The 22,099-nt window shown below is 31.9% G+C and overlaps 1 protein-coding gene across 12 annotated transcripts in view; it reads right to left on the bottom strand.

Moving 5' to 3' along the window:
• PPFIA2 (PTPRF interacting protein alpha 2) overlaps nt 1-22,099 on the bottom strand; it is a gene marked incomplete at both ends in the record, with an annotated part of 485,975 nt that overhangs the window by 291,331 nt on the left and 172,545 nt on the right. For 6 of the 12 annotated variants that reach the window (XM_080705640.1, XM_080705642.1, XM_080705633.1 and 3 more), the window contains one exon: nt 22,006-22,086. The exons of the other annotated variants lie outside the window; for them this stretch is intronic. In XM_080705640.1, coding sequence (XP_080561766.1) covers nt 22,006-22,086 — 81 coding nt within the window. Of the gene's footprint in view, nt 1-22,005; nt 22,087-22,099 lie in introns of those variants that run through there. 12 annotated transcript variants of the gene reach the window in all.

Below are 22,099 nucleotides of genomic sequence, written 5' to 3'. Positions count from 1 at the left end.
GAAGTCTATTATCATATTGGTTCATACCCTGGGAGTAGACCATGTGCATTGAAATGCCAGCTTTCTGCTTATTCTCTGTAACTTTAAGCAAATTACTCAGATGAAAGTAGGTTAATTAAACTACTTACCATATTGGCTTACTATGAAGATTAAACCTATTTTGAGAATTAAACTATTTAGGCCAGAACATACAATGCACAAACACACACACATACTATACATATAGGTATAAGTATATATTCATATTTATAATAAGCTATATAGTATAAATGAATGTATTCCTATAACCTTGTAAAATTATATTAATTTAACAATTTAATCATTTATTTATCACCAAAATTTACAGAATACTATAACTGTTTCTCACCATTTTCCCGGGCTTAGAAAAATTCTGTCAAAGATGTCAAGAAAAAATGTTTGATGACAAATAACAGGTTTTAGGAAGTTTATAGAAAAAAATCCAATGTGATCTATCCATTTATTTCATAAACAAAAGTTGGATCCCAGTTTAAAATGTTATTTAGTTCTGTTACCTGGATAAACGTGGGAAGCCCAGTTCTGAAATGCACAGTCTGATATTCAGGAAAGCTAAAGAGAACATCTGTTTTAGGGTGTCTCTCAGAACATGCCAGATACGAACCTTCAATTGTCTCTGATGACTCTGATGCCGCCACACTGGTCTTGCTTTGTGAGGACACATTAAGTAAACTTCTACCTGAGAGGTTTATAGTTGCTTCTCCTTCTTTCTAGAACACTTGCCTTCCTCTGTACCCAGACATACAATCCACTTGACCTCTTTATTGTTTAAATAGCAACCTCCTCCTCTTACTCTGCCTCTCTGGTCTCCATTGTTTTCCTCCCTACCACTGGTCATCATATTACATACTAAATATTTATTTGCTTAGTCAATAGTTTTGTAAACGCATTGTGGTGGCAATTCCATGAATCTATACAGATGCTAAAATTTATAGGTCTGTATAAAAGAATTCAGTGTCAATTTATAAAATAGAATCAAATAAAGGTTCTCTTGTAATTCTAACTATAACCATGTAAAAAAGAACATACCTAATAAAATCGCTTTTCTGTTGAAATTTATTTATTGTTTAATGATCAGGGTAAATTATTAACATGTCATTTATATATAAGAACTCATGCTCTGAATTTAAAAGCACTTATGCCATATATAATAAAAACTAATATAGTTTGATTGGCATTAGTAGAAAATAACAATAACTTTATGTAATTATTTAACTAATTAAACTAGTAATGTTTAATTAAATGGCATGCCCCACATATCAAATATAACTCTCTTCACATTTTCAGATGGTATTTGGACTGTTGGGAGTAAGTTGTGCATGGGTACTTGCTGTAAGCCACAGAACTTTCTGAGAAGCAGCAACAACCCAAAGTAGTAACATATCCGTCTTGCCTCTTGATTATCCATGGGCACTCTAAAGTGTAGGTGCACAACTGCCATTTACATACTCTGCTGTGAGAAAATAGCCAATTTCTTGCTAATAACAACACAAATGTGTCTTTATGTAGAGTTTATATAATAATTCTGGAATGCTAACAATATATGCATGTCTGTTTTCAAAACTATTTACAGACACTCATTCTTCTGCTTCTCAAACTATATTTGGCATTAGTAAGAATACATCCTCCTCCTCATAGAGGAACCTGTAGAGCCAAAACCCAGCCCGTCTTTATTTCTGGGTTCTTTCTGGTGAGCCTGAATCCCCACACTGATGTCACTGCTTTTATTGGGTGATTCTGAAACTATGTTTGGTCTTCACCACTTACAATCATGAAGTCTTCCACCACCTCTGCAGCTAAGAAGACCCTCTTAGTGACCCTATTAACAAATACAGGAAAAGAGCAACAACATTTCACTCAGTGTTGCTGAGTACTTCAAAGTTATTCATTAAAATGCCCCCTTGAAGAAGATCTCTACCAGCCACCACTCTGATAGAAGGCCAATATCCAGAATATACAAAGAGCTCAAAAGACTCTACACTAGCAAAACAAATAGTACAATCAAGAAATGGGCCACTGAACTGAATAGACATTTCACAAGAGATACAAATGGCCAATAGATACATGAAAAGATGTTCAACATCATTAGCCATCAGGGACATGCAAATCAAAACTACACTGAGATTCTATCTAAATCCAGTCAGAGTGGCAAGCATAAAGAAATCAAATAACAACAAATTCTGGCAAGGAGGTGGGGAAATAGGAACTCTTTTACATTGTCGGTGGGAGTGCAAAGTAGTTCAGCTGCTATGGAGATCAATGTGGAGATTCCTTAGAAAACTGGGAATAGATCCACCATATGATCCAGTTCTACCACTCCTCGGTATTTTTTCAAAGGGGTTTGAAATCAAAGAACTACAGTAACATATGCGTACCTATGTTCATAGCAGCACAATTTATAATATCCAAAATAGGGAACCAATCTAGGTCTCCATCACCAGATTAAATGGGTTGCAAAATTATGGAAAATACACACAATGGAATTCTATTCAGCTATAAAGAACGAAATCATGTCATTTACAAGAAGATGGAAAGACCTGGAGAACATTATGTTAAGTGACATCAGCCAAGTACAGAAAGAGAAGGGACATATGTTTTCTCTAATATGCCTACACTAGGGAGCATTGGGGGTATCAGAGGGACTCCGGATAATGGAGGGGAAATCTCAGCAAAGCTAGAATGGAAGGATAGGAGAGCAAGAAGGCTGAGCTTGATTAATGGAGGAGCTACATCTGAATATGTATGAAAGTATGAATATAACATGGTTATCCTGGACATTCCTTGTTGGGAGGCGGAAAGGGAAACTGGAGGAGGGGAGCACACCAAGCACAGTCTAAATGTATACCATTTTCAATATGTTTCACATATAAATAAAATTTAAAATATGCCCCCTTGAAATAGCAATTAATTATAGCCCTTAACTACATTAAATAACTTTTGAAATATTTATTGTTGAAGCTTAAACTGACCCCAAGATCATACCCTGGTCAGTATTTATAATTTAAAGACAGATTAATATTTTTCCAAACCTATAAAGTGTTCTGGACTGAAAATATTCCCAGAAGGAGTTGTGTAACTAAATTTCACCCTCTTCTTAGAAGTTTACCTAATATATAAGATGTGTAGTAACTATTTAGCATATAACTGGACAGATATCACTCAATAGCACATTTGATGTCACATTTTCTAATATAACAACACAAAAAGTTATCATTGTCTGTATACCCATTTTCTGTAAATACTCAGAAAAAAAGAACATTCACATTTTTTTTTATAATCTACTCCTATACAGCCAGAAGGCTGAATGTGCCACACCTTACCATCTGCTTTTGTATTTTTTGCTATTATATTTTTGTTATATTAAGTGAACCAATGGGAAATTTAAAATGATATATGATTATATTTCACAGCAAAAGATGATATATTTTAAAATAATTAGATCATAATTAAGACTAGAACTACATAGGCTTTTGTTTTAGAAAAGCCATCAATTTTCAAATTCTTTATATAATTTGTTTACAAAAATTCTATAAAATAGAAAATGGTTAAAATTAGAAAAGGAAATCTTTATTTCTATGATACCACTGTATCTATATACTTAGAAAATGACTGCATCTTTCTATTAACACAATGAATACAATAAACTGCACACTCCACCAACTCCCTTTTCAGTGATATAATCATCCCTCAAATATCTTTCACATTCCAGTTCTCATGAACAAAATATATTTAAAATATGTTCAAAACTTCCGGAAGTTTTGAACTTCCATTCAAACACAGAAGATTTTGCATTGTGTGAGACATATACTCGTTTATAGAAATTAAGTTCTAATTTAATTGGTGATTTGTAGTTCCCATTATTCTTAGAACAAATTTAATTGTATAATAACTTTGAGTTACCAAAGTCTACATACATATAACTGCAATTATGATTTTTCTTCCTTCTTTTTGTGTAATTGTATTAAAACTAATTTGAATGCTAAATAACTTGATATGTATTTTTTGATCCTAAATACTGGCAGAATACTCTACATGATGCAAAGTAGTACACACACACACATATTCAAATTACATAGGAGATTGAAGAGCAATGACTTCTAAAAGATGTCTCTTCTCTAAAATGAAAATTACAGCATTTGTGAGGCCATTAGTTTTTAAATTGCCTATTTATTAAATTTCTACCTTGTACCAAATTTATGGACATCAACTTAATAATTATTTTTCCATATACCACTTTCTACAATGGAAATAGTTCTTGGAAGTAAAGATAAGTGAAATTGTGGTGTCTGGAAACTATACAGTAGATTTTACCATAAAACAAATGAGCATTCCTCACACTACTTTCACTAAGCATGTCTGTGACAAAGCAGAGGCTACAAAGCCATGACCACTGCAGGACAGCCAACTAGAGCAACTAGGGGCCTGGAAAATAACTTTAGCCAAACTATTTCATAGAAATGTAAATCCCACTTAGGCTTATAAGTTTTGCTCATATATACATATATGTATATATGATATGCATATATACATATATACATATACATATGTATACACATATATACATATACATATGTATACACATATATACATATACACGTATATACGTATATACACAAATACATATGTATATATACATATATACGTATATATGTATATATACATATATACATATATATACATATATACATATATACATATATATACATATATATACATATATATATACATATATACATATATACACATATATACATATATACATATATATACATATATACATATATACATATATACATATATATGTATATATGTATATATATATACGTATATATACATATATATATACATATATGAGCAAAACTTATATGTGTATGTTATAATAAATGAACTAATGTGTGTTATAAGTGAACTAATAAGTGAACTAATGTGTATAAGTGAACTAATGTGTATATACATATACACATGTATGTATGTATATACATATGTGTGTGATCCTTCCTTATTGAACAGATATTTATGAAATATTGTGACCATTACCGTGATAGGTATCAGTGATATAAAGGTGAACAAAAACATACAAGAGTCGTGTTCTAAAAAATAAAAACCTGTGTGTGTGTGTGTGTGTGTTTGTGAGAGAGAGAGAGAGAGAGAGAGAGAGAGAGAGAGAGAGAGAGAGAGAGAGATTTCATTGCATTTGGTTTTACTCATTTTTAACCACCTGTCCCCTTCCATTTTTGGATTAAGTACTTAATCATATATCTATACCTAGCTGCAAAGATGGCTGGTGTAGCCATACAACATGTCCTTATTAAGAATGAGAGTCCTTTAGTAAAGAAGAAAAGAATGGGTATTTGAAGGAAAGCAACAGCATCTACTATAATAATTTTAAAAAATACTTTGAATTCTAGGTTTGAAGGTTAAAGAAAGTGTAACCAGATGGAGGGAAGAGGGGAAGAGTGAAGACCTGTTCAGGTAGAGGTGCAATGCATAGGGCTGTGCCAGCCCAAGTTGCAGCTGGACACGGGAGGCTTATTTCTTTTATGTGGGAGAGAAATTAATTTCCCTTTTGTTGATGCTGTTGTGTGATGTCTAAAAGATGGAAAGGAATCTAATTCATCCAAATAGACTTACCTTTGCTGACCCCTGAGAAAAGGCCTAGTTCTATTTTATGTTTTTCCTGAGTGTTATGCATGATTTAAATTTTGAACATTTGTTCCTTACTATATATGATATTTTAGAAAATTTGAATATTTCAAAATGTCAATTAACTATTGTTTCATTTTATTAATTAGAGTAAGTTTAATTTCTCCATGACTTTATTATGGCTTATAATATCATACACACCTTTATGTAAATAAATCTCTACAGTCAAAACTATATAAATAACATTAGAATATAAGCATATTAATAAAGAGCTCTGTTCAGAACTTATTGTTGCTGAAAGAAACCAAAGATTTTTAAAACTTATAGCTATCATATCTCATTTTAGTAAGCTTTAAAATATATTTATCATAAGTAATTTATTATAATTTCATTTGATATATACTCTGAAAATACTTCATGAAAATTTTCATTTATAGGGGGTTTGTACTTTATTAAAATTATTTTGAATGATTTTAGACAAGAATCAAAAAATATGAATATAAGAATTAGTATTTATTGAATTTTGTTCCTCAGGATAATAAAATATATTTCTAACCAGACTATTTTTATGTAGGTTTTAATTATAGTTTAAATTCTTTTAATCCAAAATGGTATTTTATCCAAAGAAGATACAAATTAGTTTGCCATGTCCTTCATAAAATAATTATTTCAACTAGCTAGCTTATTAAAATTAACTTTCTTTGCTTAGAAGGAAACTAAATTATAGTAAAATATTAGTAAAATATTTGTAAATATTAGTAAAATTTAACTAAGTAAAATATTTTGTGACATTTTAAAAAGTCACAAAAAGTGAAAAATCAGATGTTCTCCCTAAAATGGGGAAGCTAGGGAGTAAAAGGGTCATAGAAGGAACTCTAGACAAAGAAGGAGAAACCATAGATAAGCAAATAAGGCAACCTGAAGAGGGTGGGAGGGGCGAAGAGGAAAATTCCCTAATGTACACGATGTACATTCACAAACATATTAAAGTCAATCACAGCCAAAAAATAGAAGAAAGGGGAAGAGAATGGGGTGGGAATTGGGGAAGGGCTAAATGAGTGGTGTGTGCACGTATGCCTCTACCATCTTGTACCCCATTAAGGTGTATGACTACAGTACACCAATAACAAATTTAAAGTTACATTTTTTTAATTTTTAATTTTTATTTTTGGTGGTACTGGGGGTGGAAACCAGAGGCTTTCTACTTCCGTGCTATACTCCCAGACCTATTTTATATTTTATTTGGAAATAGGGTCTCACTACGTTGCTGAGAGCCTCACTAAGTAGCTGAGGCTGGCTTTGTACCTGTGTGATCCTCCTGTCTCAGCCTCCCAAGCGCGGGGATTACAAGCATGCGCCACCACGCCTGGCAAAGTTAAAAATTTATATAAGCTGTCAGGACCACTGATATCCCTATTTCCATGGCAACATATCACAATAAACAAGAAGGAAATTAATCCAAATAGGTAAACAGAAAACGTGGATGGCTTTCCTGATCTGCTTATTAATTAGCTTCCATGAACTGATTTCTTAAGAAATTATTCCCTATTGATCAGAGTGCTTTTAAATGCATTAACTCATTTGGGTACCTAAAAACTTGGTGGATGAAATATGGGGGTATCACTCCTATTTTCCTTATGCAAAAGCCAGAGCTAAAGCAATTCAGCAAATGTATGGCACCATCAGGCCCTGAACCAGTTTTCTGAGTTTAGGCTCGATGTTCTCCCCAATTGTCCAAGAAGCCTCACAATGGAAAATGGTCCCAAGCACCAATCAACCACAGACTGGCAGTTCTAAAACTGTGAAAAAATAAACCTTTTCTCTTTTTAATTTTACATTATTATCTCAAGTATTTTGCCATAGAGAATTTCTGACACTCATTGTTTTAACCAGGCTCTATTCAAAATCAGATTTTTAAAAGGGAACTAGTAACATTTATGGTAGTAGATGATCTAAAGCTTTTGTTTTATTTTATACAATTTCTGATTGACAGATAAATCATTAATTGAAAGCAGATGAATATTATTCTTGACATGATAATCATTAAGTATGAATTTGGAAATTCCTTGACAAATTCCCTAGAGGAAATATAATCTAAAGGTCATAATTACTGAGGGCCTCGATTTAATTAGCTTACTCTGGTGCAAAAAAAAAAAGTAGTTTGGAATCCTCACAATGCATATGTCATCAAGAGTTAAATATTGGACTGTAAAAGAAATTATTAAATAACTTTATCACAGTAAGTCAATACATATTTCTGAAACATAATGATTATGATTGGAGAAAGGCTTTATAGATATATAACCTTTTCCTTACCAGTTACCTTTTACTTAGAAGAAAGCTTTTATAGTGCTAAAAATACTCCATCTTCTGTGCCCTGGTTTGCAATTTGTGATATTTCTGCCTGGGAATCAACTGACATTCAGTTTAAAGATGCAAATTCCTTGGTCCTTACTTATCTTCTGAATCATCTCTGGAGGTGGCAGTTGATAGCCAGCATTTGGGGATGATTATGTATTATAAAGTTTGAGAATTTCTGCAACAATTCTAAGTATATTTTACTCTAATCCAGGAGAAAGAAGAGGTACAGTAAACCGCTGCAAATAATGTAAAATGAGAATGTTCATTTGTAGTTTTCTTAGAGAAACTTAACAGGACAGTTAACCAGAAATAATTATATTCTTCAGAATTAAAATTTTGCATTAAAATGATGGATTTTAATAATAAAATTAACAAAAAATAATGCTGTACATTCATCTATTTCACACTTGTGCATGTTGAGTCCAACAGTGAGTGACTTCTGTCCTTTAACTACTTGACTTCCATGACAACCCTTTAAGTACAACATTTGATAGTACTGTTTACATTCATATTTTGCTGATGAAAAAGGTAAAGAGAAATAAAGTCACCTGTCCTGAGGGTGGCAGAGAATTATTAACACTGAAATATGTCTAACTTCAAATGATATACTCTTGTCATTATAGATTAATGAGGATGTAGTATCTATTACTGATAACTCTAGGTAGTATACATATCAAGCAAATTGAAATGACCCTGATATCATATAGTGGATATTAAAATAAAATACATTTTATATTTAAGAGTATGTTAAAATATTGATATTTAACATCTCTAAAAATACATTATTTCTTTTAGTGGCAACATCTCATCACTAAATGAACAATGACAACAACCACACACGCGCGCGCATACACACACACACACACGATGATGTGCTTAATCATCTATCTTCTACCTTATGTTGGATAACTCATATTTTATAGATACATGCCAAGTTCAGTCAATATATTCCCAACATAAAGTTGACAAAATCATACAAGATAATCTTTGAAATAACCACTTGTACCTTAATACTTTTGAACATTTAATAAATATCCATAATTTGTTTACATAACAGATGTTTTTGCATTAATTAATAAAAAATCCTGGTTTTCCCCACCTAAATACCCTCCCCCTCCAACAAGGAGTTTCCAGGGTAACCATGCTATATTCATACTTTTACACATATTCAGATGTAGCTCCTCCAATTTATCATATTTTATGAGGTTAAAAACTATTCAGGTTTGTGTCATCAAAGGACATCTGTTCATTCCATATGTAATTGGAGGGCTTTTATGTGCCAGATTGGAATATCTGGGGAACCACTGTTAGATAAAATATACTTTCTTGGGATTTGTGTCTATAGCAGGGATAGCAACATTAAGCAAAACATAATTTTTAGTGAATACATTTGCTTTTTTCTTTTTGAAAAGTGAAATAAAATTTTAACCAAAGCATTACATCCTATGTTAATCTTTTTTAACCAAGGAATTATTGCCTATAGACCGACTCAAATTCAGTCTCTTCAACTAATCTCATTAGTACCTTCAAATTCCTAACTCCATTGATATTTTTGTAGCATCTGGTAATATTTATTCCCATTCCAGTTTCCATTTGGAAGATAATTAATAAATTTTATTTATGAAGAGTGCTGAACACCTATGTTTCCAATCCTGGCTTGGCTCTCTTGACCATTCTTTATCCCTTTTCCCCAACAAAGACCTCACCCCCTACCTTTTACACCCTCCTAAAGCATATAATACACATATTCCACTCACTTTTTGGTAAATTGATCAAGATGAGGACATTTAATGTGAGCTGCCTCAACTCCTCGCCTCTATGAAGCTTCTATCTCTTCACCCATCTTCTCTTTTTCTCTTTTCCTTTTTTATCCTAAGATGATGAGACATTCTTACCAAAACTAATGTTTCAGCTCCTCCCCTAAACTCATACTTTTTAATTTTTCCTATAGTTTTTTAAATCCTTCTTTAAAAAAAAGAAGGCCAGGTGTGGGGGCGCACGCTTGTAATCTGCACTTGGGAGGCAGAGACAGGAGTATTGCGCAGGTTCGAAGCCAGCCTAGCTGGCTTGAGAGACCCTGTTTCCAAATAAAATATAAAAAATAGGTCTGAGAGTGTAACTTTGAGGTAGAAGGGTTCCATCCCCAGTACCACACACACACACACACACACACACACACACACACACACACACACGTTCAGGTCCAAAGAAAGTTCAAATTTTATTTTTATGGAAATAACATGGCAGGATTTCTCTTTTAAAAAAAGCAGGGATTTGGGGGAGGAGGTTATTAAATAAATTAGTTATTGCTTTTTTCCAGAATACATGCTAGTACCTGAACCAGTTACTCAAGCTTGTTCACTAACATAGAATTAATTCTTCCTCACTATTACCATCAGCCAAAGACTGTATTAAATGAGGATGTCTGTGTGTATGATCTAACAAGGGCACAGGGAATAAAAGTAACTAGAGATCTGTATTTCTAGGGTCCTTAGCATGTCTTAGAACTGCAAGAAAATAAAGTACACTAAAATTCTGGGGAAAATCTGCCATGGAGAAGCTATGCCTATGATGATGCTAAAATTATGCTTTTTTCTATGCATCTTCCATGTTTTCTTCACCAAAATATTTTAAATTAATAAAAATATTTAAGATACAATAATTAGAGTATATTTATAGCTTCCTATTATCATTGCCCAATTTTTTGTCATTGTCCAATTTTTACATTTAAATCTACCAGTTTTTGCTTTATGATATAACTTCAATTATAAATTAATGATATTCCTTAAAAATGCCAACGATACTGACATAAATTTCAATAATACAAACTTTCAAAAATATTTACACATTGTACTTTTATTTTGTGTATTGTCTGATAATCTAACATTAATTTCACAAAACGAAGTTTCATCTGCATTTGCATGTATATATTTTAATAATAAAAATCATAATGAAAATAAATATGAAAATTTCAGAATGAATTATAAAATACAATTTAAAATTAAAACATGATGCTTATAAAATTGAAGAATACTTTCAGAAGTATACTTAATATTAGTGCTCTGAGAGCAAATATTCTACAGGCAAATATTTTATATAAAATTGGGAAAACATTTTATTTATAAAATCATGCTAACAAAACATAAACTTCGGAAAACTTGATCATGAAATGTATGCAAAAGCTTATGTAAGCATATATATCCTATATTCAGCAAGTTATAACTATAATTCTCATTATTAGTTTCCCTTCATACACTAATAAAATATATTTTGAAACAAAAATGAATTTGCAAAATTTAAATAATATGACACAATATTTTACAGTTTAAAAATTAAGAACTCAATGTCTAAAGTACAGATATTTTCTATATGTCAAGCATTAGTCCAAGTGTCAACAAAAAATATAAATGGTAGTTAAATACATTTTAAAGCTCCATCAACTTATACATGAATTAAAGTGGTACTTCTACTCCTTTAGAATTACATTTTTCTAAATTTAAAAGAGGCCAAGAGAAAGATTATGTGTAAAATAAGTTATGTTATTGTTTAGAAAGTACATTAATCACTAAGATAAGAATATGCTCATCTTGAATAAGTGTCATATTTAGTTAAAGTAAATATTTTATACAAGATTTCATAAATATTCCATTTAGTATTTATGATGACTTTATGATCTAATTATTGTTATTATTTTTCAATATTTGAGGAAAATGAAAATAGTTTCACTTATAAATTGCTACTTTCTATTAAATGGCAGAACCTAGATTCGAGTTACAAGTTTAATTAGAAAGGGCATACTCAACTATTAATAGCTTTTTTCAGAAAATAATCTTTATTATTTAAAAATATTTAAAAAATATACATAAAAAGCCCTAATAGCATAACAGTGGAAAAGTTAACTTTGAACAAGAATTAAGTCATTTACAAATGAAATTGTAATATTAAAATTACTCAACTTATAACAGTAATCACTATCACTATGTGTACATTTAAAGTCAGAGCTTTTTTGTATCTCTAACTACTCTAATGAACAGAATAATGTATTATTGTGATTTCTGAATAATTTCCACAATTGACTCTAAGATTTCTTGAGTGTAGAAATCAAGTATTTTATTCTGTATTGTTAAAATATAGCATAATAGGAACTCTCAATAATGTTGTCAAATTATTTAATGAATTACTAGAAAGAAATAATTTTACAAAGTCTCTAATTTACACCAGAATTTATTAATTTTTTCAAAAATTGCAGACATTTTCTATATGTCATGTATTAGTCCAGTGTCAAAAAAAATATAAATGGTAAAGTAAAATAAATTATATGTTCTCTAGGAATTTACAGTCTTGTGGTAGTAAAGAGTGATAAATAAAAATTAAATGTAGACTAGAATAATAAATAATTCAATAGTCATATAATAATTAGGTTATAGAAGAAGAGAATAGAATAAAATCCATGGAAAATATTCCAAATGAATTTAAGGACTGATTTTACTCTGTCTCTGAGGAATGATCTTGTTAATTTAATGGATATTGCATTGAATCTGTAGATCACTTTTGGAAGAATGTCCATTTTGATATTTATTCTGCTTATCCTAGAACATGAAAGATCTTTTTATCTTCAAAGTTCTTCAATTTCTTTTTTTTTCATGTTTTATTATTTTCTTTGCAGAGGTTTTGGGTAGGTTTATTTCTAAGTATTTTATTTTTTGAGGGATATCCTGAGTGGAAGTTTTTCTGGATTTCTTTTTTCAGTGCTTTTATGGTTGGCATACAAGAAAGCTTTTGCTTTTTTAAGACTGATTTTGTATCTAGTTCTATAAGCTTTCTGGTTGAGTTTGGTCTTCAAAGAATAGTATCATGTCACCTGTAATAGGGATAGTTTTGTTTCTTTTCCTTTTTGTACTACTTTGATTTCCTTTTCTTGCTATATTGTTCTGGCTAGTCTCAAAGACTAGTCAAAATAGTCTCAAGTACTATTTTGAAATATACTAGTGAAGTGAGCAAGGTTGTCCATTATTGTTCCTGTTTTTAGGGGGAATTCTTCCAGTTTTCCCCATTCAACATGATGTTGGCTGTGAGCCTATTATATATTGCCATTATGATATTGAGGTATGTTTCTTTTAATCTGATTCTCTGGTTAGCTTTTAGTGTAAATGAGTATTTGATTGTGTCAAATACTTTTTTAGCATTTTTGAAATGACCATGTGATTTTTTATGTTTGGTTTTGTTTATGTGCTGAATTACATGGGTTTTTTTGTTTTTTGTTTTTGCTTTTTGTTTGTTTGTTTGTTTTGTTTTATTTTATTTTGTTTTGTTTTTATGTTGAACCAACCTTGCATCTCTGGGATGAACCCTACCTACTTGGTCATGGTGTATGATTTTCTTGATGTGGTTTTGAATGTATGTTGCTAGTATTTTGTTTAGTAATTTTGCATCTAAGTTCATCAACAATACCTGACTTCAAGCTATACTACAAATCCACAATAATAAAAACAGCATGGTATTGGCACAAAAACCGATTCATAGACCAATAGAGCAGAATAGAAGACTCGGAAAACATCCACACACTTACAGCCAATTGATTTTTTACAAAAGGGCCAAAAATATACTCTGAAATAAAAAATAGCCTCCTCAAAAAATGGTGTTGACAAAACTGGTTAACCATATGCAGAAATATGGAAATTACCCCCATTTTCTCACCATGCATAAGAGTCAATTCAAGATGGATCAAAGACTTGGAAATAAGACCAGAAAACTTGGAGCTCCTTAAAGAGGGCATACCAACACTTCAACACATAAGCACAGATAACTCTTTCTCAACAAGACCCCAAAGGAACAATAAATTAAAAGCAGGATTAATACATGGCGTTGTATTAACCTGAAGAGCTTCTGTAAAGCAATGGAAAATATAAAAAACCTCAACAGAGAGCTGACAGAATAAGAGAAAATTTTTGCTAACTATTCCCCCGAAAAAGGAATTATATCTAGATTATACAAAGAACTCAAGAAACTCACTGCTAAGACAACAAATAACTCAATCAAAAATGTACAAGTGAACTAAATAGACATTTCACAAAGGAAGAAATTCAAATGGCCAATAATGTATGAAAAATGTCCAATATCATTAGCAATCAGAGAGATACAAATAAAAACTACCCTGCCTGAGATTTCACCTAACTCCAACTAGAAGAGCAATCATTTAAAACACAAACAACAAATGCTGGCCAAGATGAAGAGAAGTAGGAACTCTAATATATTGTTTGTATAATTGCAAATTAGTGCAACCACTTTGGAAAACCACTTTGGAAAAGTATAGAGGACTCTCAAAAGAATGAACCTACCATATGATCCAGCAATACCACTTCTGAGCATCTACCCAAAGGAATGGAAACCAAACTACCAAACAAATCCATGGGTACCTATAATCATAGACCCACAACTCACAGTTGCCAAATCATGGAACCAGCCGAGATGTCCATCAACAGATGAATGGATTACAAAGCAAAATTACATCATTTACAGGGAAGTGGATGGAATTGAAGAACATTGTGCTATGTGAGATTAGTCAGTCACAAAAAGTAAGAAATTGGATGCTCTCCCTAATATACAGAAGCTAGGGAGAAAAGGGGTCATAGAAAGAAATCTAGACAAAGAAGGAAAAAACACAGATGAGCAAAAAAGGCAAACTAACTGAGGGGGATGGAAGGGAGGAAGAGTAAAATTCTCTAATACACAGGACATACATTTATAAAGATATCAAAGTCATCAGTAAGACAAACATGAGAAGAAAGGGAATGTATAGGATGGAAAAGGGTTAAATGAATGAACAGGGGAGGGCTAAGTGAGTGATGTGTGCATGGATGCTTCTTTTATCTTGTATCCATTAAGATGTATGACTAAACTGGGCTTGGTGGCACAGGCTTGTAATCCCTGCGCTTGGGAGGTGGAGACAGGGCAGATTGGAAGCCAGCCTCTGTGCTGGCTTAAGAGACCCTGTTTCCAAATTTAAAAAAAAGTATAAGATAGGTCTTGGAGTGTAGCCCAGAGGTAGAAGGATTTCCAGGAACCCTAGTACCACCACCAAAAAACACAACAAAAAAAAGTATGACTAAAATACACCAATAAAAACTTCAAAAATATTTCAGAAGGCGATTATAAGTCAATGTAAGTTTCCAAAATGTGTTTATAGATAAAGCAAGCACTGGAATTTATGAAGTTTGAAACTTCTTTTTTTTTTTTGTGGGTCTGGGGATGGAACCCAGGGGCATTTGACCTCCGAGCTACACCCCCTGCCCTATTTTTTATTCTTTATTTTGTAACAGGGTCTCACTAAGTTGTGGAGGGCCTAAGTAGCTGAGGCTGTCTACGAACTGCAATCCTCCAGTCTCAGCCTCCTGAATGATGGGCTTACAAGGATGCACCACCACACCCGGCTAACATTGAAACTTTAGTTAGCTTCAAGGAAAAATGATAAAGAAAATGCTTAAATGTTTTTGTAAAATAAAGTATGCATACAAACTCAAAATGATGATAATTCTGGGTAATTCAATGTAACCAAGAATTATATTCTCCACCCCACCTCCAACCCTCTTATTCTGTCCAAGGTCATTCAATTACTTACAAAGCTTTCTATGCCCAATAAGCAGATGTCTCTCACATTTACATCTACTACACAGACAGATTCCTCTCCTGAGAGCCAAACCTGTGTCTCCAACTGTCTATTCAATCTGCCAAAAGCTGAACTTAACATACTGGTTTTCAAACCGGAGCTTTTCCCATATTCCTCTATACTTTACTAGGAGCTTCAGACTTTGTATTTTACCTTATCCTATTTTTTCTCCTATATTCGGTAAGTTCATAAATTCCTTTGAATATTCTCTTACAGACTTTCTCTTTGTTTTACACATCTATCATATCCTTGTCACCTCCACTGTAGCACCTCTCAATTCATCTCTGAATGTTGCTGCTGCAGTGACTACTTACTAGGCTTTTTCTAACCAGTAGGCACTGTGCTCAGTGCTTTAAGTGCTTATTGTAAGGACCTCCTATCATTTTCATTTTCTCCAGATTTTGTGAAACACAAAGCTATTTTAGCTAGGTATAAGTAAAATACATCTTTGGATTTCAGCGTAGAAATCTTATAGCCATTTGTTTGCTTCTATGAGAAAGTCATCCTAAATTGATATATGATCAACACCCAAATGATTCAGAGAAAGACATTCTTTTTTTTTTTTCAATGTACAATTCAATTAAGTACCAATCTACTCATCATGACAATATGCTAGGAACTCTGCTTATGTGCTATAAATTTAAAAATGCAATGGACATAGTTCCTGTTCTCATGGAACATACAGCATTACAAACTTGTATTAAGCAAAAATGCTCACAAGTGGCAGAATTATGACTCTCTTGAGCCTCAGGGCCTATTCATTGATTTCTATAGTTGGTTTTATCAATATATAGAACATGCTTAAATAGACAAAGATGTAACAGACTTTCTCCCTTTATTTCACTTTATGTCTTTCAGTGTAATTCTATGATATGAATATATTGACAGTTGGGTTATGATGAAAATACATTTTCAACTGGAAGAAAACTATGTCGGCTAAGATTGAATATGAGACGGGCATGGTGGTACATACTTGTAATCTCAGTACATGTGAAGCTGAGACAGGAGAATCACAGTTCTGAGTCCAGCCTCAGCTACTTAGTGAGGCCTTTTACAACTTAGTGAGACCTTGTTTCAAAGTATAAAAAATAGGGCTGGGGGTATAGAATGCCACTGGGTTCAATTCCCAGTTCTGAAAAAAAATTAAATGAGCTGTAACTACAGAAAAATCTTAAATTTATAAACTCAGTGTGGCTTTATTAAAATGTTTGAGGTCACAAAGACAAATTTTTGTATAAATTCCTGTCATAATAAAGCAATGGGATTAGATCGTAATTAGAATATTAATGCTGATGTATTAGATCATCACACTTTAGGCAGGCGGCAGCTTGTAAGGGAAAGAACATACACATTTGTGTCCTATTACCTTGAATTCACACAGAAACTATATTACTTGCTTTCTGCATGATTAATGACTATCTTTTGTGAACATTATTTTTATATATAAAATGTGCGAATCATGATAGCTCATCGATTTCTTGAAAAGTTACTGAATTATTCTCTCTGTTCTCGCTAGAATGATACCAGGTAGCATTTTGTGTTCTAAATAAACAGCATATCCAAGCATATTACTCTTTGCTAAAATTTCCTGGATTCCAAGTACTGGATCCTGAGGATGACAGTCAAGACTGTGCTTATATTTGGATATTTTCACACTTTATTTTTAGGCATTTCCTGTCTTCAGGTTATGTTCTGATTATACTAAACTCTGCTTGTCCCACACACTAGAAAGTAGCTTGGCACATGCTATCCCCTCCCTGAAACACTTATTGTGTTATTTCTGCCCCTCATAATCATGAATATATATAACTTGGTTAAAATAATTCTTCATTCTCTCATTTTGCTGGGACCTCTCTATATATTAATATGTCAGGAAGTCTGTGTTTCTAATCATCTCTATAGAGCTAGGACTATTTTGATTTAATTTCTAATATTTTTAATGCATATATGCGAAGAATTGTGATAGGTATTTCCAGATATATTTTATATTACCAACAAATGAAGTTATAATGTGCTCCAAATAATAGAAAAATAGTGTTGATTCTAAGGTAGCACAAACATGATAGGATATATAAAATCTGCTTCTTTGTTAAAAATCTAGAATTACCACAACCTTGTTTGATGACACAGATTCATCTCACTCACCCTTTTTTTTTACTTTCAAGTGCTAACTTTATCTGATAAGTATGAAAATATATGCCAGTCAATTTTTTTCATTTTTAATAAAGGAAGGAAACCACTAATCAATAAAGAATGAAAAAAAGGTATGAGGAAAAACAATTCTCAGAGATTTTTTGGTGCTGGGTCATAGTACATGTCTGTAATCCCAGTATTTGGGAGAATGAGCCAGAAGGAATGCCAGTTCAAGGCCAGCACACAGTAACCTAGTGAGACTCTGTTTCAAAATAAAAACTTTTAAAAAATATTTGGGAGTACAGTTCTAAGGTAAAATACCCCTGGGTTCAATTTCTAGTACCACATACAGGAAAGGTTTTGACTATCATATAAATATATTTAAGTGTAATAAAATTAAAGCTTTTCTTTGATCAGTCATGTAAGTTACATATTTCAAACAACCCAAATGTATGTGGCACACAAAAGCCTAATACTAATAAAATATTCTTTTATATATCTTTCATATTCCCTATTAACAATTATACCACACTACCTATATATTTAAAAGAAGATTTGTAGATGTGATACATTTTTATATTGTAACCATTTATATAAATTCCCAACTTATTAAATAAATTGGCAGTAACCCTGAGTTAGAGAGCCAGATGGAAAACTATTTCAATACTAGCATGAATAGAAAAAGGGGACCAAAAAACACACTTAAGGCAGCATAGAAAAATACATGAAAGCTTCGTATAAGATATAGTTTTTGAGATAAGTCCTTAGGAAAACATTTTCCAATGAGCAAGTTCTATATAGAAGCAAAGGCAATCAAACAGATGCATAAAACAATTTTCTGAGAAAGAAGCAGAATAGTATGTTGCATGTTCTCCAAATCACAAAGGCATTGAATGCCAACCTGGCGAGATGAACTTTACCCTTTAAGGAAAGAGGAGACATAAATTATTTTAACCTTGGCAATGTCAGATCACTTTGTTTCCCTACTTTGAAGTAGAATGCTCTTCTCTAGTTCTCAGTGGATGTTAGGGGGCCACAGAGTTAGCCTCTTCTACACACAGGCCTGACACATGATGTTATTAATACTAGAATTAAATGGCAAAAAAGCTATCCTAAATAGAAATATGTCTTTTGTGGGCTAAAACAGATAACAGCTCCTGTGAAAAATTAATTATTTTGATATGGGGAAGTTTGAAATTTTTGCTTTGTTTATGATAGTAATACATTGCTTGTTGTTCTCTTCCATGGATGCTTGCACAGAGCTCCAGTAAATAAAACAAGTGTACAGAAAATAGCAACCACTGAAATGTCCATTCAGTACACTGAATATGCTCAATGTCTAGAAAATGAGGGGAGCCTGTTGGTTACCAATAATTAGGATAGGGCTAACTCAGTAAGTCATGATTATCCTGAGGTTAAATAGGGATGATAGATAATTTTATTTTAAAATACAGAATTGTGAAGAAAAAAATACAAAATCATGTTTGGATAAATTTTTGGACAAAAAAATTAAGATGAGTTCACTGTATCCTAATACCTATAAATATACACACAGATATATATGTATATATGTAACATATTACATATACATGTGCAATTTTGTCTTAAAATGTTTTTCTTATTTGCACATATTAGAGTGCTATGATTATTATAATATATACAAATACTGAAATATTTTTTCTCCTAGTTTCATTTATTTTTATCAATCAAGAAGCATTTCTAGGAAACTATATTATATAACTTGACTTTTGGTGATAATTCATTAAACAGTAAGTTCAATCTGAGTGTTGGCATCACTCAGAGTCCAAACACCTCTGAGTAGAAAAAATGCAGACACTAGTATATTCATAGTAATATGGAAGTGAGAAATCACACTTAAGAAAATTAAATTGTGTTAGATCTTCTAAACAAAGTATTTGCATAGATATATGTAGAAGTATGAATGTATTTGGCTAAATTAAAATGCGATGCAAAAGAAAATGTCACAGTTAGAATATACTTCAGCTTCTCATTTGTTAGTTTTTTTACCTTTGAACTATCTCAGCAAAAAAAAGAAATCCTTTTAATCTTGCTCTTAAAATGTGATAACATACAATGTTGTAAATATATAAGTTTGTATCCTAATGAGAAGATGGGACTAAAATTCAGTTTTATTCAGACTGAGCTTTCTTAAATGCCTTTGCATATGTTGGTTCCTAAGCTGGAATAAATTTTAAGAAAGTAGGCATTAAAATCCCAACTCCTCAAAGAAGGATCATTTAAGAAGTAATTTATGTCATTCCATAATAAAAATTCAATTTTGAAAAGTTAACTAATTTTCACATGATACAATTTTTTGACAAATGGTCTGTTACTTTTATAGAATCTCATTTCTTTTCTTAGTGTTTTATAAAAAAAATACTGTCTTAAAATGGGTTAAAATATATATTAGTAAGAAAAATAATTCTTTCCTTTGCAAGTAAAAGCAAAGATTTTATTATCATAAACCTTTATCTCATGGTTTAAAAAACTTTCTTCCAACTAAATAAAAACCAATAGCAACAGAAAGACGAACACCCAAAGTTAAAGTAATATTGCCTATTATTATAAACCGAGAATCAAATATAATTTTGTACAATTAAAAATGCAAGATAATAGAGTTTATCTTTGCCAGCATTTGTATTTTGCCTGAAGTCCTAGGGTGTCTACATGACTATGTTAGTATGTTACCACCACAACCAACAAAATGAGTGGTTAAAAATTATTCTAGTATGTTTTCAAAGAAAATCACCTGCCAAGAAGTGTGTCAGCAAGATCTTTAGTGATGGAATTGTAAAGAGCCTTTGTCATGAGAGAGCATATGGAATTTATTGACCCTTACACTTTAAGAGGCTCAACTAGAATGCTTAATGTCAAAAGCTGCCCCAAAGTGTCAGATACAGGATATTGTAAATAGTGTTTATATCTCAGTATACAGAAAAGGGGAAAAAAAGCAATAATTCTGTGAACAGCCCCAGGGCACTTGCATTTTAAATCACTGCCACAGTAAGTAGATCACCACTGGGAAGAGAATATATTCTGTAACAACACAGACTTACACTATCAGTAGACATCAGTGTAAAACAGGAGAAAAGACGGAATTAAAAATAGAAGTATAGGAAGGGGAGGAGAGAGATTAATTATATCCACTGCTTACAGTTCACAAAGGCAAGAGACTTTGATAAACCCAATGTACATTTATTCAGAGGCTCTTTTAAAAAATCCGACTAATTTTACTCTATTAATTTTTCAAGTCTTTGTGGTTTTTTTCCCCAGAGTGCTATGATGATATAGCCAAAATAGTTAAATGACAGGCTGTTTATATTTCTATTATGTAAAATATACACAGAGAAGAGTTCATTTTCTCTTTTGTGTAATGATGATGTAACTGAATTATGAAGTAAACCTTAGTCCTGAAAGATGCAAATTAAGAATAAATATGAGAAAGAACCTGATTTGGTTTAGAATTTACCATTTTCTAGACTGATGACTGATTTATTCATAGGCAACTGAAATACATTTAACAGATAACAGCTTTGTAATTCACATTTATATTTATATTATTAATCATTTTGACTTTTTGATAATGCAAAAAATCTTCTATTTAATGAGTTTCTACTTTGCCTTGAATTGAAAAGCATACAAACGTGGTTCTTAAGTTTCCTGTATTACTGATTGCTTGTATATTGCACACATAACAAAATTAAATAACGCTTGTCTCAATCTATATATATGAAATATAGCACATTTTTCTTAGACCAAAGGATTAGTTTGCAAAGTTCCATAAAGTATATTTTAATTCTACTCTCTCTGTGATGCATAAGGGAAGTAACTATACAGTGTTCACCAAATCACAGCCATAAATAACATCAGGAGACATAATACAGCCCATAAACTTTGAAGGATGTTGCAAATTTAAAAAAACCCCTTTGAAAAATTAAGTGTTCAGTCTTAGCTTGAATTCACAGAGAAGCCAAATGCCACCCTATTTCTACATTTTAAAACAGATAAGATATGCATAGTTCATTTTATACATCCTTTTCAATACTTTTACACCTTTCAGTTTTCTTTTCTTCACATTTTCATTTATTAAAAGTTTGCCTACATATTTACTTCCTAAGTAGTGAAGCCATTTAAAGCACACTTACTTGAAAAGTGTAAAACCGGGTCCCATTAGGAGGATGCACTTTAGGGGAGCCAGAAACGGTGTTCATATCCGAGAAAATCATTTCTGATCACAGA

Source organism: Muscardinus avellanarius (assembly GCF_963383645.1).
Source record: "Muscardinus avellanarius genome assembly, chromosome: 11".
NCBI lineage: Eukaryota > Metazoa > Chordata > Mammalia > Rodentia > Gliridae > Muscardinus > Muscardinus avellanarius.
Note: the sequence above shows the minus strand (reverse complement) of the source record. Positions and strands in the feature narration are given on the sequence as shown.